General features: G+C 44.7%; 1 protein-coding gene across 2 annotated transcripts in view; it reads left to right on the forward strand.

Moving 5' to 3' along the window:
- Positions 1-26,650, forward strand: part of SPECC1 (sperm antigen with calponin homology and coiled-coil domains 1) — a 153,446-nt gene that overhangs the window by 119,780 nt on the left and 7,016 nt on the right. For both annotated transcript variants that reach the window (XM_084650573.1, XM_084650574.1), the window contains 2 exons: positions 21,261-21,377; positions 24,855-24,914. In XM_084650573.1, the coding sequence (XP_084506699.1) occupies positions 21,261-21,377; positions 24,855-24,914 (177 nt within the window). The remainder of the gene's footprint in view (positions 1-21,260; positions 21,378-24,854; positions 24,915-26,650) is intronic.

Below are 26,650 nucleotides of genomic sequence, written 5' to 3' on the forward strand. Positions count from 1 at the left end.
CTATAAACTCTGAACATTTTAAAATCTTGGTCCGATATAAGTTCCCTGTCAGCACCTCCAGGCTGTTGCATTATGTCTGCTCCCTGACCATGGAAATCTCAATCCATGTGGTCATGGTTAGTGGCAGAGGGCATTTTCACCGGAAGCCAAGTCATTCCCAGCAGTAGTGGCATCAGTTTGAGGGACTACATAGGGATCCTAGGTATTCATTTATTGGCTTCAGAATGAGCACCAAGAAAAGGAGGACTTGTGGCACCTTAGAGACTAACCAATTTATTTGAGCATAAGCTTTCGTGAGCTACAGCTCACTTCATCGGATGCATGAATGAATGAGTGAATGCATGAATAAATGCACGAATGAGCACCGCTTCTCCAGTCAGACTCAATACCATCTTGAAGGCTCTCAGCAGCACACAGAAACTACAAAGTATTTTTCATTGTGCTCTTCAGTATGGCTGGACAACCCTTGGATCTCTTTCCTTATAAAATATTCTTACAGTTCTGAGCAAAGCTATACCAGAATGGTTGGCTTCCCTTCCCTTGGTTTACAGAGTCATTTGATCATGAAGTAGGTAATAAGAGTCCCGGAAACATTATGCATGTTTCAGAAAGTACAGTTCGGAGTTTGTAGGAGCTGTTTATGGAACAACAGTCTCAGAGAGTTGTATTGTCTTCCACTTGTTTATTCTAAATTAGCCAAGCATGAAAAGCCAGCGGCTCACTCTAGTTCTTAGCAATTTTGTCTCAAAGTTCTGGAGATTGTCTCTTTAGGCTGCCTTTGCTTGAGACAGAAATAATCTTAGAGATGTGACTTGGGAAGGGGTTTGGGGTATATGGAACATAGAGTGATAGAAATGTAGGGCTATAAGGGACTGCAAGAGGCAGTCTAGTCTATCCCGCTGAGGTAGGACCAGGTAAGCCTAGACCATCCTGAAAAGTATTTGTCTAACCTGTTCTTAAAAGCTTCCAGTGATGAGGATTCTACAACCTGTATTGGTAACCTATTCCAGTGCTTAACTATCCTTATAGTTAGAAAGTTTATCCTAATATCTAAGATAAATCTCCTGTAAGCCAGCTATTATTTGTCCTACCTTCTGTGGATAAGGGGAACAATTGATCACCATCTTCTCTATAACAGTCCTTAACATATTTGAAGACTGTTATCAAGTTCCCCCCCCCCTTTTTTTCCTGAAGACTGAACATACCCAGTTTTTAAGTCTTTCCTCAACAATCATGTTTTCTGAACCTTTTTATAATTTTGTTGCTTTCCTCTGGATTCTCTCCAATCCATCCATGTCTTGCTTAGTGTGGCGCCAATACTGAACACAGTATTCCAGCTGAGGCCTCATCAGAGCTGAACAGAGCAGAGCAATGACCTCCTGTCTCCGGTTAATACACCCAGAATGATATTTGCCTGATGCATGCTGGAGATGAACCCTTTACCCTTCGAAAACATGTTTCTTCTAGAAACATGATACCAGCCCTTATTCTGGATGGAAATGTCTTTCTTTCTGTTTGGGTTGAACTCACCTTCAGTTCCAGTAAGTGCCGGTGTGAAGAGGTCTCCAACACTGAGTCATTCAATGATAATCTACTGTACAATGCTTATTTATAATAGTGCCTTCCATGCACAATATCTCAGCAAACTGTCTAAATAAACCCTACAGTCTTCCCGGGGCTACTCCATCTTAGAGTGAGAGACAGAAATTTGAAGTAGATTACATTTCAGTTTCCTTTCCAAAGCATTAAGTGCATCTGTTCAGTGCTCTGCCCACCAGCAGCCTCAAAGCCCGTGTTTCAGAACATGCAAGAAGTCAGCGGTTCAGGATCATAAGATGCAATATCCGTGCAATAAGGATGCAAAAGCTTGGGGAGATAAACAGAGCCTGTGCCTTTGCCAGTATTTGCTGTTTGTCAAGGAAGTATTGCAATGGAGGACTGATTGACTCAGTGGCTTGTCCGTGGTATATGGAGCCTTTTACCCTTTGGTTCCCAATTCAAATCCAGTCCTAGGCAGTAGTGATCAAAAGTGCTGGCCTATAGTATATTAAATGAGTTAGTGGCCTATTAGAACCAAGGAATTGTAAGATAGGATCATGTATATATGGTCCATCTAGTCCAGTATTCTGACAGTGGCCAGCCAGCTCCATATGCTGTACAGAAAGGTCCAACCTCCTCTCCCCCCACACCATAATTGTCAGTTCTATACTAACGTGCCCATGATGATGGAAGTTTCTTCCTAGCTCCAGGAAGTTAGTGGTTTATGTCCTGAAGCAGGAGAGCTGTCATCCCTTTGTAAAGCTTTATCATGAGAAGTGTAACAGCTGCTTTTCTTTTTAGTCAGACAATGATCTAAACCTTTCTCTAGTCCAACTAAGCGCTTTGCATGTATTACTTTGTCCATGTCTTGTCTCTGACCGTATTCTAGTGAACAGCTGCCTGCGTCAAAACCCCACCATCATGAATGATGTTAGCTAGCACCCAAGTTGGCAGTCTCATTAAAGAGGCCAAGGAGAGACTGAATCAACCCTCCAAATCAGGGCTGAGGCACACTGAGCATCCTGTTCCCGTTTTGTGCCTAGTATAGGACTTTGCTCACCTGAGCAACCAATCCAACACCTTTCTCCAGCACTAATGTAACAAACCTTAGTTGTACAGTCTTGAGAACTGTCTTTGGTGGCCAGCGAAATCCCTGCAAAGCTGTGTTCTGTCCTGGATGAAGACAGAACCACAGAGCCTATTGCATTCTGACTTCCCAGATGCGCTCGGATTGCTTTTGAATGATGTATTGATTCTTTTCTTTTTTACTTCTATCTTTTTATGTCAATAAGGGGCATGAAGTCCTTTTGATAAACCTCTGAATTGTGTTGACCTCTCTCTATCAGAGAAGCTGTTACCAAATCCCCTAACTAAATATATAATTAATCATTAGAGCTAGTTAAGCAGAGGCATTCTGTAGTCTGGCAGTAACACAAAGAAGTGGATGTGCAAGTTTACAGGCCACCTTTGGAAATGTGCCCTTTACAGAGATAAGAGGAGGTAAATCCCATCTGTTATTGCAGATTGTTTACAAGCACTTTGGAAAGGTCTAGATTCCCGGAGCACCATGATTCTGTGTGCTAAAGCTCACCAGCAAAACAACTTCTAGCTAATGTGAACTGGCTGAAGGAAATCGCGGAACCAAAACCAAGTACATTTAAATCTCAAATGTGAATCCATTTCCTATACGAAGGGCTCAAGCTAAGTCCCTAGGCTGGGAAAAAGTGAGAGCTGCTCTCTCCTGCCATAACCTGGATGTGGCAACCTGAGACTAGGGTGTGCTAGCCCAGTTGTCTCTTCCCAGTCTGCTGATTTTAAAAAGCTGCTGTTTTAAGGGCTTGTCTACAAAGTTATACCACTTTGACCATCCCAGTATAGTTAAAGCTGTACACCCCTCCTTATAGAGGTGCTTTATACCCGTAAAGCTATTCCCATATGAGAAGGGGGATAAGCTATAAGCTATCCCCACTAGGCGCTGTGATAACTATTTCACTTAAAGCTATCCCCACTAGGCGCTGTGATAACTATTTCACTTAGGGCATGATGTTTTTAACCTAAATCATCATACAGGTATAAAGTCTGTTTGGAGACACTGCTTTGTGACATTGCTGCCTGAGGAGTGAATGAAATCTCAGTGACGAGATAACTGGCTCTGTGGATGAGGGGAAAGCAGTGGACGTGTTGTTCCGTGACTTTAGCAAAGCTTTTGACACGGTCTCCCACAGTATTCTTGCCAGCAAGTTAAAGAAGTATGGGCTGGATGAATGGACTATAAGGTGGATAGAAAGCTGGCTATATTGTCGGGCTCAACAGGTAGTGATCAATGAATCCATGTCTAGTTGGCAGCCGGTATCAAGTGGAGTGCCCCAAGGGTCAGTCCTCAGGCCGGTTTTGTTCAATATCTTCATAAATGATCTGGAGGATGGCGTGGATTGCACCCTCAGCAAGTTTGCAGATGACACTAAACTGGGAGGAGAGGTAGATACACTGGAGGGTAGGGATAGGATACAGAGGGCTCTAGACAAATTAGAGGATTGGGCCAAAAGAAATCTGACGAGGTTCAACAAGGACAAGTGCAGAGTCCTGCACTTAGGACGGAAGAATCCCATGCACTGCTACAGACTAGGGACCGAATGGCTCGGCAGCAGTTCTGCAGAAAAGGACCTAGGGGTTACAGTGGACGAGAAGCTGGATATGAGTCAACAGTATGCCCTTGTTGCCAAGAAGGCCAATGGCATTTTGGGATGTATACGTAGGGGCACTGCCAGCAGATCAAGGGACGTGATTGTTCCCCTCTATTTGACATTGGTGAGGCCTCATCTGGAGTACTGTGTCCAGTTTTGAGCCCCACACTACAAGAAGAATGTGGAAAAATTGGAAAGAGTCCAGCGGAGGGCAACAAAAATTATTAGGGGACTGAAACACATGACTTATGAGGAGAGGCTGAGAGAACTGGGATTGTTTAGTCTGCGGAAGAGAAGAATGAGGGGAGAGATTTGATAGCTGCTTTCAACTACCTGAAGGGGGGTTCCAAAGAGGATGGCTCTAGACTGTTCTCAGTGGTAGCAGATGACGGAACGAGGAGTAATGGTCTCAAGTTGCAGTGGGGGAGGTTTAGGTTGGATATTAGGAAAAACTTTTTCACTAGGAGGGTGGTGAAGCACTGGAATGCGTTACCTAGGGAGGTGGTGGAATCTCCTTCCTTAGAAGTTTTTAAGGTCAGGCTAGACAAAGCCCTGGCTGGGATGATTAAATGGGGATTGGTCCTGCTTTGAGCAGGGGGTTGGACTAGATGACCTCCTGAGGTCCCTTCCAACCCTGATATTCTATGATTCTTTTTCTGCTTCTCTGACTCCAGCAGCAAAAGTGTCACATATGTGGGGTGGCTCCACACAGCCTTTTCCTCCCCATGCAGGGGTTTAAGGGATCCTTCTGCAGAGTGTCAGTGACGAGTGTGGCAAGGAGGGCTCATCCTGAGAGTAAAGCAGGACTGAGAATTAGGAGGTCTGGGGGTCTACTCCCAGCTTTGCTACTGAGTGTCTCAGTGGCGTTGGTTATGTTGCTTAATGTATCCAGGCCTCAGTTTCACAGCTAATATTGACCCACTTTGTGGAGAGTGGGGACTGTGTGATTCGGTGATGTTTGAAAAGTGCTTAGAGAGACCCTTTGATACAAGTACAGGGTTGACATTATTTGATATTTCCATCCTCCCCTCCACCCGATTTCAGGGTCACATTCCCTTTCATCCCACGTTTTTTCCTGAATTAAAGCCCTCCCCGTCTAAAGAAAAATGTTTGGGCATGATCTCTGCACACGAGGTTTCTCCATATGGCCAGTTGCACAGCTGGAGTCTCTAGAGCAGGGCTCGGGGTTTTTTTTGTTTTTTGTTTTTTTACTGTTTTTAAGTGCAACAGCCAAACCATAGCACGTTGGAAATAATCAGGTTAATTACTGACATGAGCCCCTTTCATAGTGACTCCAGCATGTAAATATGCTTGTCTGATGCACCTAAATATCCTGAGCCATATTTTCACTTCATTCACACAAGAGGCTTTATCCTGTAGACAAATACAAGTCTTTTAATTGGAGGGACAAAATCAATACCCATGCAGCTCTCATATGCGGTACTTTCTATCCTGCTGGGTAATTTTAAAAATAGAGTTTACATTGTAGCCACCCCAAAGTCCTGGAAGGAATAACAGTCCCTGAAAACACTGAATCAATTGAGCATCAGCGGGAACAGCTCCAAATCATGACCTTAACCTGGGAGTGAGCTCAGCCCTTCTGCCTGCTGCACCAATCCTCTGACCTGGTATCTGTAGCTATTGGACCTTCTCCTCCCTTTGTCTCCATCCTCCACTGTCAGAGCCTTCAAGCATAGGTGCTGGAGCTAGGGGCGTTGGGGGTGCAGAAGCACCCCCTGGCTTGAAGTGGTTTCCATCATATACAGGGTTTACAGTTTGGTTCAATGGTTCTCAGCACCCCCACTATACAAATTGTTCCAGCACCCCTGCCTTCAAGGGGTCTTCAAGTTACTCCCCCCAGAAAAGTTTCAGAACTTGGAGCTAATTTGTATGCTGTATGTACAGAACTCTATTGATAATTGTGGGAACAAAGCAGAAGGCTGATTAGGAATTCTGCACCTTCCCCCCCCAGGCAGGAAGTAACTGTTACTGACATGGCTACAGAGGAGAGCCAGTCCCCCCTCTCCCTCCCTATCCCCACCAAGTATCTGTGTGGTCCCCAGACCTTTGCTGGTGCAGCTTTACTAGTACAGCTATGAGACACAGCCCATTCTGTTTCTTTTCTTTGGTGGAGAAGTGGGCCAAATTCAACAGTGGTATAATGACAGGTTTCAGAGTAACAGCCGTGTTAGTCTGTATTCGCAAAAAGAAAAGGAGGACTTGTGGCACCTTAGAGACTAACCAATTTATTTGAGCATGCACTTTCGTGAGCTACAGCTCACTTCATCGGATGCATACCGTGGAAACTGCAGAAGACATTATACTGGTTAGTCTCTAAGGTGCCACAAGTACTCCTTTTCTTTTTGCAAATACAGACTAACACGGCTGTTACTCTGAAACCTGTGTGTATAACAGCCGTGTTAGTCTGTATTTGCAAAAAGAAAAGGAGTACTTGTGGCACCTTAGAGACTAACCAGTATAATGTCTTCTGCAGTTTCCACGGTATGCATCCGATGAAGTGAGCTGTAGCTCACGAAAGCTCATGCTCAAATAAATTGGTTAGTCTCTAAGGTGCCACAAGTACTCCTTTTCTTTTTACAGTGGTATAAGTTATACAGCATGTGTGAGCCGATAGGGAGCTGCATAGAAGTGCTAAAGTTGTGTAACTGGCATTCAGTGTGTGAGCAAAGCGAGCGTAATTCATACTAAGGGGTAGCAGGGGGAAGTATAGCAGGAACAGTAACTCCACCAGAGAGCTGTAGGATTAAATACAGGAGGAGGATTGCTTAATCTTACATCCTGGCAGTGATTCCCAAGCCTGCTACACTGCACTCTTCTACCCTCTCTGCATGTAACTTATTTTGCTCACCAACTAAATAGCAAATTGGTGCAAGTTACACAACTTTACCAGTTACAACAATCTGTAACCTCCATCCCCATTCCCTCACTCCTGAATTGGCCCAAAAGGGCTGTGGGAGCTGCACCTGTTTCCATCAGGACTGTTTTGCCCAGTGTATTTACATAGTGAAGGGCTATATGTGAACATCTCTCTCTTCTCCCTCACCCCCTGTTGGCTTAAAGGGGGTGGAGAGCACAGCGAAGGACAAGGACCATAAATGAGCAACATGTACAAAAGTACTAGTATATTGATCTTAACTAATCATTGTGCTGGCCCTTGTTTCCATAATTCTGCATCATTGATGTAAGTGAGTTTTAGCAACGAGTACATAAGTGTAGAGGAATTTTCGTTTAAAATGAGAAGCACACCTTACTAGAGAAGGGCTCCGAAACAGCTAGTATATGTCCAGCCACTGTACTGGCAGCTTTCTTGTTCTCCATAATCATAGAACATCAGGGTTGGAAGGGACCTCAGGAGGTCATCTAGTCCAACCCCCTGCTCAAAGCAGTACCAGTCCCCAATTTTTGCCCCAGATCCCTAAATGGCCCCCTCAGGAACTGAACTCACAACCCTGGGTTTAGTAGGCCAATGCTCAAACCACTGAACTATATCACAGCCTTCATTTAAAAAAACAAGTCTCTGGCTCTTATGGTTGCAGAAAAATTTTTTAAATCTAATGCCTGTATTTCAAAATGTCCGTTACTTCACACTCACTTCTGCAAGTGGTAAAGGGGTAATGTCCGTGGGCAGCAATAGAACAAGTAGCAAAAGGAGCCCAGGAGGAGTGTGGTTGGAGATGGGGGTTTCTTTGATCTGTCTAGGAGTGCAATAAGTGAAGCATGCTTTCCAGAGTTGCCATTAAACCTTTGTCATGCTGCTGTGTTTAAATCAGATGAATTTACAACTTTTTATATGTGCTTTGTTGTATTATCTGAGCTATTTTGTAACATACAAGTATAATCAGCAGTAACGTTCGGCTCCTGGCAGAGGCACCAGTAATGGGGAAGACAGGTATAGAAGCGCACACAGTTTCAGTGTAGGGTTGAAGCAGTCTTTAGAGAAACTGCAGTGTGCTGAACCATTCAAATTTAATTTGCTGGTATGACTGCGGTCCCAGAGAAGATATTCATACACCCTGGAGGAGGCAAGGATAGAAGGTCTTTTGGCTTCCTCCCCAGTGTCACCTGGCCATTTAATCTCTATACAGTTAACAATATTCCTGTTCCTCGGGTTATTCTGGATTTTTGTATTTAATCCAAGAGGTTTGGGTGTGTTATTGCACATTAAAAAGAGGCATGGTAAGGTAATCTCATCATGTTTCCCTGTAACAGATTCTACTAAATCCAATTTGCAAATCATTTGAGATTCTAAACTGCTCTTTGAAAATCGATGGGTGGAATTGGCTCTAAATCCCGCCAGTGCACTATGTAATTGCAGAAGAATCCTGGTGGCCTTTAATTTTAGGCATCCAGCCCTTTGGTCAGTGTTAACGGAACACAAACACACTTGTAATTCTCCCCTGTTCCTGGTGTGTCATATTGCCCAGACACTCCAGTGCAGAGTCTCATGTGTGCTCAGGAGGCTGGGTGAAAAGGAGCAAGAGGAGCCCATTTGCCAGTTCTGCTGCTCAACGAATATTAATATTTAGAGGCTTGTTTAACCAAAGTTCAGAGTCTGCACATTTCTCTTGATGGAGCCTCTTTGGCTGAAGCCTGCTAACCCATCCCTTTCCCATTATGAGCTAATACATTCAAATTAGATTTACAATTTCATGGCACTGTCAGTAACGGGGGGGTGGTGTGATAATCTCCTGGGGGCAGCCTTTCAAAGCACTGTGATCAAATCTTACAGAAGAAGGGGCAAAGTTCAAGTCTGCAAATCAGTGCTCAGTGAAAGGGCGGTTCCTTTTCAGGCATCTGTTTCTAAATATAACCACCTGAAAACACAGGGCCCTAAAGATTTTAGACTTTCACTCCAGGGAGGAGATATGGGCCTCCTGGGCAGCTGATTCAGGAGGAAGGGAGAGATTCATAATGTAGGGCTGGTGAGATGGTGCCGTGCTGCCATTAAAAACAGACAATTTCATTTGGTTTGTTCTACTTATTTGTTTTAGCTAGTTCTGTTCCAAGTGTGTTAGTTTATATTCTGCCTGGGGCTGAACCGTGGGGACAGGCTGCCTTGGCCCCTTCAACAAGGTAGGCATTCAGATCACTGGCTTGTGATTGGCAGCAGGGAGTTTTTGTATGGTAAGGGGGAAGGGAAAAAATGACTGTAAAGTCCCCCCTCATTGCAGACTTTCTCCCTCCCAGTCACAGTCCAGTTCCACTGATGTGTCTATAATTTATTACCCCATGGTTTAGAAGGAATTATAGCTCAAAAGAGCCATTGCTGGAAGCATGGCCTGTCATCTGCTTTGACAACACTGTTTGGGCTGCTCTTATAACAGGCTGCCATCAGAAGCCCCTGACTTTTCCTGTTGCTTTGCACTGAAGACCTGGAGTCAGAGATGCGCTGACATCAGATGAGGCACTGTACAACAAGAACTTAAGGTTTCCTTGTGTGCCTGCTATCACAGTCTTAATAGCACTTTATCTGTAAGCAAAGAGCCACAACATAAGAAGGGGCTAAGCTCAAGGCATTGAAGGTGCTCAACACCTCTTTGGATTTGGCCCACCATATTTATAGTAGATTATAAATTTAAAAAAATTGTTCTGTAAATAATGTCACCTGAGGCTTCTTTTCTTTTTAGCTTTGCTTCGGTTTTTTGGTCATTTTTACCCCTTGTAAAGGTGAGACATGTCGAGGGCAAAATAGAGATAGACATTAGGATACAAGTGAGAGCAGGGCATATTGTGGCCATGAACTGGCAAAATTCCTCCTCATAACTGCCACTGCACCTCAGTTGTGATCTGGAGCTTCCTCTCACTTTGCCCTTCCCACCTTGAGCTCCCCACAGGGCTCCAGCAATGCCTCCTCCTTCATGACCTACATCACTCTATATTATTCCATACCAGTACCTCTTCTGAGAAGAGACTTTCAGTTGTTCAAAACTGTGTGGGGGGGGGTTGTGTTGCTGACAAAAGCCCACTAAGAACTAATCATAGAATATCAGGGTTGGAAGGGACCCCTGAAGGTCATCTAGTCCAACCCCCTGCTCAAAGCAGGACCAATTCCCAGTTAAATCATCCCAGCCAGGGCTTTGTCAAGCCTGACCTTAAAAACCTCTAAGGAAGGAGATTCTACCACCTCCCTAGGTAACGCATTCCAGTGTTTCACCACCCTCTTAGTGAAAAAGTTTTTCCTAATATCCAATCTAAACCTCCCCCACTGCAACTTGAGACCATTACTCCTCGTTCTGTCATCTGCTACCATTGAGAACAGTCTAGAGCCATCCTCTTTGGAACCCCCTTTCAGGTAGTTGAAAGCAGCTATCAAATCCCCCCTCATTCTTCTCTTCTGCAGGCTAAACAATCCCAGCTCCCTCAGCCTCTCCTCATAAGTCATGTGTTCTAGACCCCTAATCATTTTTGTTGCCCTTCGCTGGACTCTCTCCAATTTATCCACATCCTTCTTGTAGTGTGGGGCCCAAAACTGGACACAGTACTCGAGATGAGGCCTCACCAATGTCGAATAGAGGGGAACGATCACGTCCCTCGATCTGCTCGCTATGCCCCTACTTATACATCCCAAAATGCCATTGGCCTTCTTGGCAACAAGGGCACACTGCTGACTCATATCCAGCTTCTCGTCCACTGTCACCCCTAGGTCCTTTTCCGCAGAACTGCTGCCTAGCCATTCGGTCCCTAGTCTGTAGCAGTGCATTGGATTCTTCCATTCTAAGTGCAGGACCCTGCACTTATCCTTATTGAACCTCATCAGATTTCTTTTGGCCCAATCCTCCAATTTGTCTAGGTCCTTCTGTATCCTATCCCTCCCCTCCAGCGTATCTACCTCTCCTCCCAGTTTAGTATCATCCGCAAATTTGCTGAGAGTGCAATCCACACCATCCTCCAGATCATTTATGAAGATATTGAACAAAACCGGCCCCAGGACCGACCCTTGGGGCACTCCACTTGATACCGGCTGCCAACTAGACATGGAGCCATTGATCACTACCTGTTGAGCCCGACAATCTAGCCAGCTTTCTACCCACCTTATAGTGCATTCATCCAGCCCATACTTCCTTAACTTGCTGACAAGAATACTGTGGGAGACCGTGTCAAGCTTTGCTAAAGTCAAGAAACAATACATCCACTGCTTTCCCTTCATCCACAGAACCAGTAATCTCATCATAAAAGGCGATTAGATTAGTCAGGCATGACCTTCCCTTGGTGAATCCATGCTGGCTGTTCCTGATCACTTTCCTCTCATGCAAGTGCTTCAGGATTGATTCTTTGAGGACCTGCTCCATGATTTTTCCAGGGACTGAGGTGAGGCTGACTGGCCTGTAGTTCCCTAAATCCTCCTCCTTCCCTTTTTTAAAGATTGGCACTACATTAGATTAAAATTAAGATTAAAAAACAAAGATTAAAGATTTTTTAAAGATTGGCACTACATTAGCCTTTTTCCAGTCATCCGGGACTTCCCCCGTTCGCCACGAGTTTTCAAAGATAATGGCCAATGGCTCTGCAATCACAGCCGCCAATTCCTTCAGCACTCTCGGATGCAACTCGTCCGGCCCCATGGACTTGTGCACGTCCAGCTTTTCTAAATAGTCCCTAACCACCTCTATCTCCGCAGAGGGCTGGCCATCTCTTCCCCATTTTGTGATGCCCAGCGCAGCAGTCTGGGAGCTGACCTTGTTAGTGAAAACAGAGGCAAAAAAAGCATTGAGTACATTAGCTTTTTCCACATCCTCTGTCACTAGGTTGCCTCCCTCATTCAGTAAGGGGCCCACACTTTCCTTGGCTTTCTTCTTGTTGCCAACATACCTGAAGAAACCCTTCTTGTTACTCTTGACATCTCTTGCTAGCTGCAGCTCCAGGTGCGATTTGGCCCTCCTGATATCAGGATATTGCCCGAGCAGTATTTTTATACTCTTCCCTGGTCATATGTCCAACCTTCCACTTCTTGTAAGCTCCTTTTTTATGTTTAAGATCCGCTAGGATTTCACCATTAAGCCAAGCTGGTCGCCTGCCATATTTACTATTCTTTCGACTCATCGGGATGGTTTGTCCCTGTAACCTCAACAGGGATTCCTTGAAATACAGCCAGCTCTCCTGGACTCCTTTTCCCTTCAAGTTAGTCCCCCAGGGGATCCTGGCCATCTGTTCCCTGAGGGAGTCGAAGTCTGCTTTCCTGAAGTCCAGGGTCCGTATCCTGCTGCTTACTTTTCTTCCCTGCGTCAGGATCCTGAACTCAACCAACTCATGGTCACTGCCTCCCAGATTCCCATCCACTTTTGCTTCCCCCACTAATTCTACCTGGTTTGTGAGCAGCAGGTCAAGAAAAGCGCCCCCCCTAGTTGGCTCCTCTAGCACTTGCGCCAGGAAATTGTCCCCTACGAGACCACCAAACTTGTAACCCAGCTATTCAGAGGTGAATGAGTAGCTAAGAGTCACAGGCTCTTCTGAGTTTAAAATTGGAGGCTTGTTAGTATCTGTTTCATCAGACTCAGTACCTCAGCACCAGTCAGGATGCAGCTACAGGTATATTAGTTAATTAAGTCCAAAGCGGACTGCAAAGAGTTACCCAGTTTTGTGAGATCCATTTGTAACTGGATGATAAAATGGCAGATGAAATTCAGTGTTGATAAATGCAAAGTAATGTATATTGGAAAACATAATCCCAGCTATACATACAAAAAGATGGGGTCTAAATTAGCTGCTACCACTCAAGAAAGAGATCTTGGAATTGTGGATAGTTCTCTGAAAATACCTGCTCAGTGTGCAGAGGCAGTCAAAAAAGCTAACAATGTTAGGAACCATTAGGAAAGGGATAGATAATAAGACAGTACTATCATAATGGCACTACATAAATCCACGGTACGCACCCACACCTTGAATACTGTATGCAATTCTTGTCATCCCATCTCAAAAAAGATATATTAGAAATAGAAAAGGTACAGAGACGGCAACAAAAATGATTAAGGGTATGGAATACCTTCCATATGAGGAAAGATTTAAAAGACTGGGGCTATTCAGCTTGGAAAAGAGATGACTAAGTGGGGATATGATAGAGGCCTATAAAATCATGAATGGTGGGGAGAAAGTGACAAGGGAAGTGTTATTTACCCTTCACATAACACAAGAACCAGGGGTCACCCAATGAAATGAATAGGCAGTGGGTTTAAAACAAACGAAAGGAAGTATTTCTTCACACAGTGCACAGTCGATCTGTGAAACTCATTGCCAGGGGATGTTGTGAAGGCAAAAGTATAACTGGGTTCAAAAAAGAATTAGATAAGTTCGTGGAGGATAGGTCCATCAATGACTGTTGGCCAAGATAGTTAGGGATGCAGCCCCATGCTCTGGGTGTCCGTAAACCTCTGACTGCTAGAACCTGGGACTGGATGATAGCAGATGGATCATTTGATTGCACTGTTCTGTTCATTCCCTTTGAAGCATCTGGCACTGGCAACTGTTAGAAGACAGGACACTGAGCTAAATGGACCACTGGTCTGACCCGATGTGGCTATTCTTATGTTCCCATGTTCTATGAAAGGGTGTTTCCTGCTCTTGTCTGTGTCTGAGTGAAGGGGAAAAGGGACAAGATTTTCTTGGGGAATGAGATGCATCATCTGTTACAATGGCAGGAGCCAGAATTTGAGAGAGGGCAGTAGAGGTGGTTTTTGTAACATGAGAGAGGCTAGGTGTTCGTGGTAAACTACATTTGAATTAACGATCTAACAACATCAGGTTTCTCAGTTCTCTGCAGCTCTGACCCTTTCCTTCACAATTTACATGACCATGCCGCTATGGAAGGACTTGGAGATTTATGCCACCGTGATCTCAGATGAGAAAGGGATTAAGCGTCATGCAGCTTGATTGATGCATCACAGCTGATCAGCATGCAAGTGCCTATTTGCAATCTATTCATACCTCTGATCCGTTTTCCACTCACGTGACATGCTGCAGGTGCTTCCTGTATGCCTTAGAGGGGCAATGTCTTTGTGAGTGAGATGTGTTGTATTTAACTTCTGGATGAGTTTCCCTAAGTAGGGGCTGTTAATTCATTAATGCACCCTCCACTAGGCCAGGTGGGTGTGGTGTGACCCAAGTTGACACAGTTTCCGTAATTAACTTGAACATCTGGGGTTTGATCACAAAGTTAAGTCATTCTACATTCATCTCCATGGTCTGTCTGTAGTGGAATAGCAGGGAGAGGCGTGGCAGGAGGGTGGAACTGATTTTATTGCCAAAGTAATCAATAAATTTGAATATCTTCCAAGGTGGCCAATCCCTAAATTTTTTTACTTCTGTCTGGCTGCACCAGAACCAATGATTCTGCATGGAGGAACGAAGGTAGAGTGCCTCTACTCTGAAAGAATTTGTTGGGGTTGCCTGTTGGGGAACTGCAGCTTGGAAATGCACTGGAGAACCTTGGAAACGATGCAAATGTGTCCAGAGGCAGACACTCAGTTGGCTTGTATTTTACCAGCATTCCCTAATGTCAGAAGAAACAGTGTTTAACAGGGAACATCGGATGAAATCATGGAACAGAGTCTTCTCTGTGTCTGAGGTGGGGGAGGATTTGTTCAGAGAAAACACAAGCCATTGGCACTCTCACGGTTTGAAGACAGCACTTTGGTGGTTGGAGGTAGGGTGACCAGACAGCAAGTGTGAAAAATCGGGACAGAGGGTGAGAGGTAATAGGAGCCCCAAATATCGGCACTGTCCCAATAAAATCGGGACATCTGGTCACCCTAGTGGATTTCTCTTTTGTTTTGGTTTTAACTGATCCCTTGATCTGAACCTTCACAAAGAGTTAGATTTGAAGTTGGCGCAAAAGTTCAAGATGGTATTTCTTTTCTGACTCACTTCTCCTGGGCGATTGATGATGTCAGAACGACTTGTCACTAGCTTTGCTCTGGTGGTGTATGTGAGCAGCAGAGCCCAGCCATCAAGCTCTTAATTATGTATAAGATGTGGATCCAAGGATTGTTTGTAAATGGTATACTAGGTTCTGGCCACTTGGAGGATTTTGTTGGAGAGATGAGGGACTTTGATTTTATATAGGCCTAGGGCAGTGGTTCTCAAACTTTTGTACTGGTGACCTCTTTCACATAGCAAGCCTCTGAGTGCGACCCCCCCTTATAAATTAAAAACACATTTTTATATATTTAACACCATCATAAATGCTGGAGGCAATGCGGTGTTTGTGGTGGAGGCTGACAGCATGTGACCCACCATGTAATAATCTTGCAACCCCCTGAAGGGTCTCGACCCCCAGTTTGAGAACCTCTGGCCTAGGGGCTTCCCTCTTCCACATATTATCAGCTAGCAAGAGTGAGGAGCTTAACAAACATCTGAATCTGCAGACCCTGACAGAATGGATCAATCTGACCCCAGGCTGGTGATCATTGTGGGACTGAGCAGTTTTATCTCGTATGTCTTTTGTGGGAGAGAATAATACACCAAAACTGGGGAAGAGAATCCTGCAGCATTGGAACAGGAGAGCAAAAAGAGCTGGAGTCTTACTGGCGTGAAGGCAGTCTGCTCTGGTCTATACATTCACATCAAGCTGGGCCATAAAAGGTCAGAGTAAGAATTCATCCCAAATGAGGGAATTAATGTGTCTAGTGCTTTGAAGGTGTAAAGTATTCTGAAAAAGTTCAGTGTGCATAGAATCATAGAGCTGTAGGTCAGGAAGGGACCTTTAGAGGTCAAGTCCACCCCCCTGACAGGGGTTTGTCCAACCTGTTCTTAAAATCTTCCACTGACGGGGATTCCACAGCCTCCCTTGGAAGCCTGTTCCAGAGCTTTGCTTCCCTTATTGTTAGAAGGTTCTTCCTAATATCAAACCTAATGTTCCTGACTGTTCTCGGCTTCCCATCCTAGGCTCGAGATTGAACTCCTAGATCTAGGAAGTGTCACTTACCTGTAGTCTGACCTCCCTTCATGGGGCCTTGTGCAGGAACTTCATCTTGAAATCCCAGAGCTTTGCAATGGCATAATTCCTCAGTGCTGGACTTTTCACTCCAGCACTCAGTGCAACTTGAGCAATAAGCTTGTCTGAGCAGATCAGCAGAAGCAGTTTGAATTAGCTTCTGAATGGCAAGTCTCATTCAGGCAGCCTCTGTCCTCTTTGCTGGCTGTGATCCTTAGGCTGGTTTCAGAGGGTCTCTCTCACCTGAAAAGATGCATCAGAAGCTGATTGCAAATGGGATTCTCCTTTTTCCCATTGCTTAGTTAGAACAGTAATCCATATGGGGTGGGGGAGTCTCTCTCCTCCCCCTGGACTCTCTGACTTCTTCTGAGCTCCCTGATGTCACTCCAGCCTTTCCCGGCAAAGGTTAAGGTGGATGTTTGAAATAATATTTGTCTTTCCCACTGTTGTCTCCTCCCTGGTCCTGAACGTCGTCAGTCAGAAGCGGAGTCTGGAAGATATGAGGGTAACATGCCAGATCCTCTGTGTGTGTGTGTGGGAGTATAAGGGAGTACACTCTCTGCTTTGGTAAGTGACGTGGGAATGTCTGCTTTTCCAGAGGCTCCCAGCTGACCAGCCTCCCCTCATCTGCCCTCCCCATCCGTTGCACAGCTGTTTTTATAGCTTGGAACATCAAAAAAAATTGGACAGGTCAGATCTCTGCATATGTCTCCCCTCGAGGTCTCTTCTGATTTCACATTCAAAACCCTTCCAGAAAAGCAAAATCCCACCATTCCACTCATTTTTCTGTCCAAAGCATTATCCCACACTCCAGGTCCATATCCCAATCCTGCATGGTGGCAAGTGAGATTTTGGACATAAAGGTGGAAGTCGTTGGGTTTGGGGCAGGGAGAAGGCTCAGCTGCTGGATCAAAGGACAGAGATCCAACTCCTAGTGGCTTCTCAGTTGATATTTCTGTTAGCAAAACCTAAACCAGATACCTTGTCTGTTGCCCAGCCAATACATGTTTCCTACGGTACATTTACTACTATGTTGTCCAGTCTAGTTTGAAATTTCTTAAGCAATAGGCTTTCCACCATTTCCCTTGGACGACTATAATCTTGCAATCTATTGAAGCCCAAGTTGCTGTATGCAGAGGAGTATTAAAGCATGACTTGTCTCTGTCCAGTCCTTTTGCCAGGGAGTGGGGGAAAGCCTAACCCTGAGAATTGCAGAGCTTGCTTGTGTCCACTTCCCTGACCATTGGGATAAGAAAAACATTATCTCCACCCTCTGTCACTAAACACTGCTATAAAACAAGAACCTTATAAATCAGTGACAATGTACTTGATGGTGCAAGTGGTCTCCATGTCTGAGTCAGTCTGAAAGCAAGCAAGAGAGTAAATCTCTCTCCAGTAACTGTAAATTGGTGGATAACATGCAACTTGTTTCTCTGAAAGATGCAGGAAAGCAGGATAATCCAATCTCACCCAACTCCTTAATACAATTAACTCACTCTTCATTAAGGTTTGGAGTCTGGGAACAGATCATTGTTACAGGATAATGGTCTCCTGCTGTTACTTTAATGCTCAAGCAAAGCCAAGACATTTATTTTCAACGCAGGAGACATTGACATTGATCTTGTACAATGTTCAACTGCTAGGTCTTTATTTCTGTTATCTCAATTGACTGATGTCCACTACTTATTATATCATGTGGCTGTTGGAGCAGTGCAGTGATAGCTACTCCTTGTGCTACTGGAGACCTGCATTCTGGTTGGATTACAGAGCAGATATAGATTCGCTTCAGCCAATCAGAAGCCATCTTATTAATAAAAGTATAGGTATTTTTAAAGTGCAGTATACTGTTCTTTTCAGCTAAAGTCTTATTTTGTTAACTGTATTAATCACCCAATCACAGTCAGCCATCTAGCAATTGGACAGGCTGGCACAGATTCCATGCGGGATAATAAGTGAGGCACCATAAGTGAAGAGCTTATACTAAAAGACTTGGCGTCAGCATCAGTGGGTCTGATTGTGTGTGTCATCTTCAGCATGACAGGAGTATTGGGATCCATCTCTTGTGTGTATCTGGGAGGTGGCTGAAAAACAGTTAAATAAAGAATATTAAGGGTCATAGAGGCTTTGTGTCAAGGTTCTGTAGAGCATTAGTACAAGGGTGGTTTGATTGGAATGGGCTATGAGAACTGTACACCTGCTGCAATGTGAGAGACAGGGTGACTGACAGAGACAACACTTTAGTATACTGGAAGCATCTCATAGCCTGCAATGAACATCCAGAGCTGTTACTTTCTTTTAAGCATCATTATAATTTCAACAGCCAGCCACTGTTTTGTTTTTTGTTGTCATTTTAGAATTCAAGACGCCAAGCTTAGATATGAGCATTCTCTAGCAGGCCAGTGTTGCTACAGCAGTGACACTAAGAGGTTTAGAAGGGTCACCCTGCTCTCATGTTCAGTGCTAAACCACAAATGTGTTCAATTGCAATTATGCCTGAGAAATAGGCCCTGCAGAGAATCTTTGTTCCCTGTCCCTGCTCCAGCCCAGCATACTCTGTGTCTGCTAAGGCCTTTGCGTTTTAGAGCTCTTATTTGGTTTGTCTCTCTTAAAGAGTTCCTGTCTGTTTCCATAATCCCTATAATCTGTACCCCTCAACTACAGGCTGCCTGGGGTTTGAGCCCAGCCAACGCACAATTTAAAAGCTTCCAGTTTTCACCAGTAGGGCTCAATCTCCCTCTGCTGTGCTACCTTCCGTTAAGTTACAGTACCAGGGGAGAAGAGCATCTTGTCACACCTTCTGGGAAAAGGGGAAGGCGGGCCCACCTCAGTGAATAAAGCTGTGTCTGTATTTGATTTTTTCCTCTTTTTCCGCCACTATCAGTGCAGCTTCACTGGCGCTAGAAATGGTAGGAGTGCGAGTACACACACTTCTCAACCAGCATGTCCTCTGGACCTACTCAGAGAAGGCATAGCCAATGTGGTTATTAAAGTGCCAGTAGCCACCAATACTACCAAAAGCAGGAATTCGGTGTTTGGATCTGGAATCAATGTTTTTCTAAATGATCTGCTCTAGGAATTATTGTAGGGAAGTTCTATGTCCTGTGTTATACAGGAGGTCAGACTAGATGAAAACTACTAGTTTATTAAACAAGTTGAGGCCTAAAGGTCTGTGTCAGTTTTTTACATTTCACAAGGATCTTTTATTGTTCTTGGTGTAGCTTAGCATTAGCAGGAAGGTCGTATTTATTTCATTGACTAGTTTTTCTAGGGAGACTGGTCTTTTGCAGGAAGAACTAGGTTAGATCATGAGAGGGAGAGTCAGGAGACCTACGCTCTATTCCTAACTGCTGTTGTCTCTGTGTGACCTTAGATAAATCACTTAACCCTGCCTCAGTTTCCCCACCTGTTCACAGGAGGTAACGTTTTATTTACCTTTGTAAAGTACTCTGTGACCCTGAGCTGGAGGTGCTGTCTGTGTGCAGAATATGAAGATACAAGCAAGCATTCATGTAAATTAGCTACATCTGCCTGGCTCATGGAGAGTTGCCAATGTAGCCTTTAGTGTTGCCAAGTTTGTGCATCCTTGAGCTAAATGAACAAGCATGTTATTTATTTAGGGCTTAAGAACTAGCTTGGTATTTCATCAATTGATGGCCCTTTATGCCACCACACTGAGCTGACTTTTAGGAGTTAATCACACATCCTCACTAAAGCAGGGGTCTGGTAAGTAGGGCTGGGAAGGTGGTGTGGTCAAATGCACTAGCTATCCCAACTCACTGTTCATCAAATCCATCTCCCCACAAGCATCCCTATTACAAGGCAACTTGTAATTGATTACAAAATAGTGTTTTTCAGTATTGGTGACTTTTGATTTTACATGTTGGCGAAATTGTGTCTGAACTGTTGCAACAAGGTCAGTATAACAGGGTGGCTCACCCCTTATGGGCTGGAGCTAGCCAACCTTGGATAGACTGAGCCATGCTTGGAAAACATTGGGATGACTGCCCTACAGAGTAGCAGGAGGTTGCAATGAAGGGGGAAAGCTCAGGAAGCTGTGGCAGACTCCGCTGAAAGTGAGGAAAGCGCTCCAGGTAGGTAGGTAGAGACCCTGACCAGGCAGGCGAGGGACTGCAAAGGCCCCAGGCAGCAAGGCCTTGGAGGAGGAAGAGAAACCTTGGCTTGTGTGGCTTTATGAATGGACTTTGTTTTGGGGGGCTGAGTTTTAGTTACAGTTTCTTTTATATTAATAAACAGTCCCCAAGGAGCAATATTTTTTGACCAAGAAAAAGCCTGAAGTGAAGTTCCTTTGAACAGTCCAAGAGGGGAAACTGAGACAGGCTGCCTGTAGCATGATCCTAGGCCATGAGGGGGTGCACGGGATGCAGCTGAGCCAGACCATTATACAGATAGGCCTGAAAAAATTCCTTCCTCCTGGCAGGGCAGGCAAAACCCCAGCCACGGTTCATGCTGCACAAGGCATTTCTTACCTTCTGGAAAGCGGCAGATACTTCCCTTGTTTGCGATCAGATGTGGGACCAGCTTAACTTTTAACAGAGCTCCACCCAGGTGTTTGAAACCAGCCACCTGGATTCCTCATCTGCCCAGTGCTCATATAGAACAGAGCGAAAAAATGAAAAAGTAACGCAATGTTTCTGTAATGAACGGAGACTGGCAATGCCCCACAAAGGGACAGTTCAAGAAGCTTAGGCAAGGTGCAGCCTGCAGGCCAGATGCAGCTCAGAGAATTCTGCAGCGCAGCCCATAGTAGCCTTCTGTTTCATTTTAGGGTGCCAACGTCAGCTCTCCATCTTGACCCAGGAAGCTTGTAGTCTCCTCCAGCTGCACATAAGGATGGCTACAAGAAGGCCTTAGCCACTTAGCTGGAGCTCCATGCAGCACTCAGCTGGACAGAATTTAGTAGCTTCAGAGCTCAGAGAAAGTCTTTCTAGCCACCTGTTATCCCTCATGTTCTTCTGTATCTATGTTGATGTTGACTCTGCCCTGCTTCACTGGCTACAAGGGCTGTTCACTCTGGCCATTGCCTGATGTTAGCACCGCTTAGTAATGGTTTTTGTTGTTTCCTCCCACAGAACATTGACATTACCAACTTCAGCAGCAGCTGGAGCGATGGGCTGGCCTTCTGCGCTCTCCTCCACACCTACCTGCCTGCACACATTCCGTACCAGGAGCTCAATGGCCAGGATAAAGTAAGTCTTGCTAGCTCTGCTCTTGATCATGCTTCGCGTTGATTCTCAATCGGCAGCAGGAGGATTCCCGGGGAAGGCCTTTCGTTGTGGTGATGTGGTGCAGACCTGGTATAAAAGTTATAGTGTTCAGACAGATACAATGACTAGGTGGGGGAAACAAAAACAAAAGGGAAAGAAAATAAATTAATTAAAACCCTAAAAAACAAATAAATAAGAAAAAAACAGAAGGAGGAGAACAGTAGTGGCAAGGAGAGGGAGCTCCAACAGGTTAAGTCTTGCCTAAGGTCTGGCTGCCAGGTGGCTAAGTCCAGTGGGTGTTGCAAGCCCACATGAAGAAGAAAAGCGCCCCCTTGAAAGGTTACCACAAACACCTCCCATTGCTCCTACTAACCTAAGAGTGTGGATCTGTGGAGGTGCCTCCCTTCCAGTTACTGGTAAAGAACCCAGGCACCTCAGAGGACAAAGTGTTTTGGTAATTCAGCTGCATATTTTGGTCCTCCAAGATGTCAATGGAGTTCCAGCCTTAATGTGAAATAATCAGTTGGAAAGAGAATGTTTATTGTCAAGCTGGGAATTTTGGACATTGCTTTCCAGTTAGCGATCTGTTCTTCTGCTCTACCCCTGTGCCTCCTCCCCTCCAGTGACACAGGTTGTGAGCATTACCATACTGACTCAGTGCAGCGAAGAGATCACTCAGTGGAGCAGTTGGGAAAACAGCATGTCAAAAAGAAAAAGCATTTCAACTAGGATTGCCAGGCATCTGGTTTTCAACCAGGAAAGCCTAGGTTTACCAATACCAATTACATTGTCTACACTAGGGTTTTAACAAATTAGCTAACACCAGTGAAGACAAAGCCCCAGTGTGCCCGGTGTCAGGACTTAGCCCAGAGAGCTTTGAAAAGAGCTAACCAGAACCAGTTGATATCAGCTCTTTGTTTTTTAAAGGCTTTACCTGCCCTTTGGACAGTCCTTATTTGAGAAAACCCTTTGCTGGGAGAGTATGTCATGAGGTGGAAGAACACTGAAATGGCTAGATATGCAGATTAGCTTTATTACCTGTGTGGGAGGAGTAGAGGAGACTCCTGGAGGAAGACTGCTCAGGCTCCTTTCATTATGAAAGAAGAAATGCCCAGAGGCACAAAAGTGTAGGAGCAAAGTCAAATTAACAGGGAATTGGCTATTAGCAAATCTAACAGAAACTGGAGAGGGTCCATTACTCCTTTGAAAGGACTGAAGCAGATACAAGCTACAAAGGGTGTTCTGTGGCAAATCCCAAGAGCATTGTTATATATCTAGGACTTGGTTATGTGCTATGGATGTGTAAGATTCTAGCTTTGTCAGAGAAACCAAGCTATAAGTCTCCTAAGCCATAGCATGGGTAGGTCCTAGATGTGCTCTCATTATAGATATGTCAGCTGCATTGTTCCATTTGCCACAGAGAGCATGCTCATTAACTGTAACAAGTAGCAGAAGGTGCTAAGGGTTTTCTTTACGGTGACTGGTGTAATGGGGCAAAAAGTACATTACCCAAGACAGGGACCAAGCCCAGGTGCTCCCTGCTTGAAGCACCTAGTACCATTCCACTGGAGAATAGTTCTTATCAGCGTATACCCTAGGAGATAAAGCTACAGGCTTCAGAGGCTGAAGATTGAGGCATGCCATCCGGGGTTAGGAGCTAGTACTACATGCTGCCATGTGGGAAACCTGGGGTCGAGATTTCCCCTTAGGCCAGTGATGGTTGGCTGCACACTTTACATGGGAGGAGAGGAAGAATAAGTTAGTACAACAACAGCAGCACCTCTTTTGGGAGGTGGGAGGTGCTGCGGGGTCTGCTAATAGTTTTTGTCATCATCTCCTCAGATGGGAAAATGACAGCTGAGCATGTTGTAGAGAGAGGTGATAAAAACCGCAAGCACCTTGCTCAGTTGACCTAATGTTGGCTGACATTTCAGAAGAGGAGAGTTTTTGGTTGATCAGACAGTGGATTAGAGACCACGGTTTTCCCCTTCCTCCCTCCCACCCCACATACACTTTCCAGGCTTTAGATGACAATGAAACCACAGGGAATGACTCAGTCTTATCAGAATCTACCCAAAATCTTGCACTTTCCTGCTTGGGTTTGAACTTTCCATCAAGCAAAAACAGAGAGAGTGGGAGAACAGGGCCAAGACTCCTGCCTTAGGAAAGGATGAATCAGATACTGCGGGGACAGCCCCAGGAACAAAAGCTTTCCTGTGGTCTCTTCAAGCAAATCACGTGTAATCCGTTTGAACAGTGTCTGAAACATGGTACGTACTGCAGTCAAATAGGATCGTAATCTGAGAGCCCAGACACTACAGGGATGGACACTTTTTAGAAATCCATGTAATAATTATTAATCACAGTGCTTTAAAGGTGGACCTGTGCCACAAAGTCCAGCTCTGGATTATAGGCTTTCTGACATTTGGGATATTTGGATGCAAGGTTTGGTTTGATAGATAATAAGGCTAGGGCTCAGCTGAGAATTTGGGAACTAGATCTGAATTTCCCCCCAAATGTTCATGTACCTGGGATTTTTTAGGCCCATTTCTAATAATGTTGTTCAGGTCACTGATTACAGCCTCCCACCTGCCTTTTCTACAGAGATAAATAAGAACTATTTTCATGAAGATGGATCTTCCCTCTCTTGATCTCTCTCTCTCTGAGCCGGTGTTTAGCAACACTCATGGTGCTTTGAGATATTTCTCACTGAGGCAAACAACAAGGTGGTTATTCCCAATTTAAAAGTTTTCTATAAATTGCCCACCACCACACAGTCCCAGTGGAATTGCCTATCTAGGTACTGATGCCTCCTGGGACAACTCAGCAAAGCCTTGAATTGAGTCACCATTTCCTTGTCTGTTAGCTGGTTCTGACTCTCTCACTTTTCAGCCTTTATTGCTACAGCATATTTATCCATCTGAAATCACAATCTTCTCCTTGAGGCACCATAATCAATTTCACAAGAACAAGTTCCATTGTTACAAACAGTGGATTGTTGCTTCAACAACAGTAGATGAACTCTTCAGAGACAGAGAGACTGTTGGCATGAGGACATTCCTAATTACAAAGAAAGGGCGAAAAGATCAGTTACAAGCAGAATTCCCTCAAAACAGAAAATTCTCCCTGATTTTTCAGTTCATGTCAGCTCTTTACGGAAACCCCACTCGAACAACCAGGGCAAACTTTGAGAAACCATACCTTGCTGCAGAGGAGTTTGTTGGACTGTAGATTCCTTAAGTTTTGGAGACTGGTTACTTAGTATGAATGGCTCTTCTCATCTTGAGCCTTGACACAGCTTGTCTGTTGGAAGATCTTAAGTCTGATATTTGCTCATTTTTCAAAGACTTCTTTTCCTTTGGACCAATTCAACACCACAACCCCATGGCAGGATTCAGGAGTAGAGAACTTGCTTTGGTGCTAAGCTTAATGGTGGTGTCTCATGCCTTATTTTCACAGAAAAGAAATCTGCTTTTGGCTTTTCAAGCTGCCGAAAGTGTGGGCATCAAACCCAGTCTGGTGAGTACCTGGGTTCTGGGCAGGGTGTGTGGATGAGGAGGGGAAGGGGGTTTGAATGCATAGATCTAAATCCTCCCTTACAATGCAGCCCATTTATTCTCATTAAAAACATTCAAGAAGTGTTAAAGGAAAAGTGCAGCCTAGTGCCTAGGCCACTAGTCTGAAAGTTCTTAACATGAGAAGCACTTCCCAGCCGGCATAACTGCTGATATGAAGTTGTTAATTACAGTCAGCTATTCCTGCTGTGACCCCGCCGCTATGTGTGGGAAAGCCCCATGTCTGTCTGTCAATCCGTGTTTCAACCAGCTGCATTACTGGTTTAACAACCAGAAGGAAAATGCTAAAATCCCTGTTTTAAAATGTCTTGGGTAGAGCCAAGAGCGTGACAGGAGCAAGGAGATTACTATGCAGAGGTTAAATCTTTAGGGGGTTCTTGAGCTAAATAAGGAACCGGAAACATGTGTCTGCACACAGGAGCAGAAATTTGAAGTACAATAACCATACATAGAGAATTAATCCTTCAGTGCAGATTGAAGAGATCCTTATGGGGTATAAGATTCATCTGGCTGTCTAATCAGCTTGTGCCTTGGCACTACTTGGAGCATTTACTATATCAGTCTCACAAATACATTAGGTCAATGCATAGCCTTGATTGACTGTTATGCAGTTTAAGACTCTAATTGAATTAATTCTGGAACTGAACGAGAGCCTTAGCATTAGACTTGTCTACCCTAAGGATCCCAGTGCTGATAGCACTGGGGGAGCTGACCCAGTAAAACAGTGGGATATTTTTGCAAAATTTCCCTACTGTAGCCTGTACAAAAGGGGCTTTTGCTTAGCAGCTCTCTGCTGTGAGAGAGGAAGCAAGCAGGTCGGTTGCATACGTATTTTTTTAAAGGTGACAACTCTCCTTCAAGTCCTACCCAGGGGAGGGAAATTTCCCCAGTGTTATTTTGGTCTGTTGAAGTCCCTGTAGACAGCCATGTTGTCTGCTAGTGAGGTGAGACCTGATGCTGCATACACAGTGCTACTGATTTCACTAGGACCACCGGCAGAAATAAAATATCCCCATATGTGCAGGACTGGGTCCTTCATCTGTAATGAAGATGCATTAGAGTTCCTCAGAGCACCTTGAGGCATCTGGACATGAGCTGTAACTTGTTTATTTCAGCAAGTTACAGTGCCTTTGACTTATTTTCCTTTTCAGACTGCACCCCTTTACATTGCTGTTCACCCTTCCCCATCCCCCACGTTAATGGAAAGGCTCCTAAGATGTTGCCTGAATACCAACTTCTCACGACGGAAAGGGCGAGAACCACATTACACAATTGTCTCATTTCAAGTGTCCGGTGTGCCCAGCTGTGTGGTCCTCAGAATGGCTCTGCTGTGTGTCAGTGTGAAACGCACAAGCTGGCAGGATATTGAGCGCTCTCCTCTGAGATGTAAATTTTATATTGAAGAATAGCATCCCTCACCTCCCCCCCCCCAGGAACCAAATTCAAACAGAGCTGCCTGAGACAAGCCCCTTTTTAGTATTCTTTATTTAGGCAAGTAAAGGTTTGCCGATTTTCAGGTTCTTAAATCTGGTTTCATTCTGATTAGAAACGGAAACCACAAATTTTGAAATTCTCTTTGAAAGGGAAAGCCCTCAGGTCCCGTGATTCTAGGGCAGCCTGGCTGGCTGGTTGGCTGTCCTGGGGCCATAATACTGGAAGCCCTGTGGTTCCCAAATGCAA

Source organism: Lepidochelys olivacea (assembly GCF_965140295.1).
Source record: "Lepidochelys olivacea isolate rLepOli2 genome assembly, chromosome: 17".
In the NCBI taxonomy this organism is placed as follows: Eukaryota; Metazoa; Chordata; order Testudines; family Cheloniidae; genus Lepidochelys; species Lepidochelys olivacea.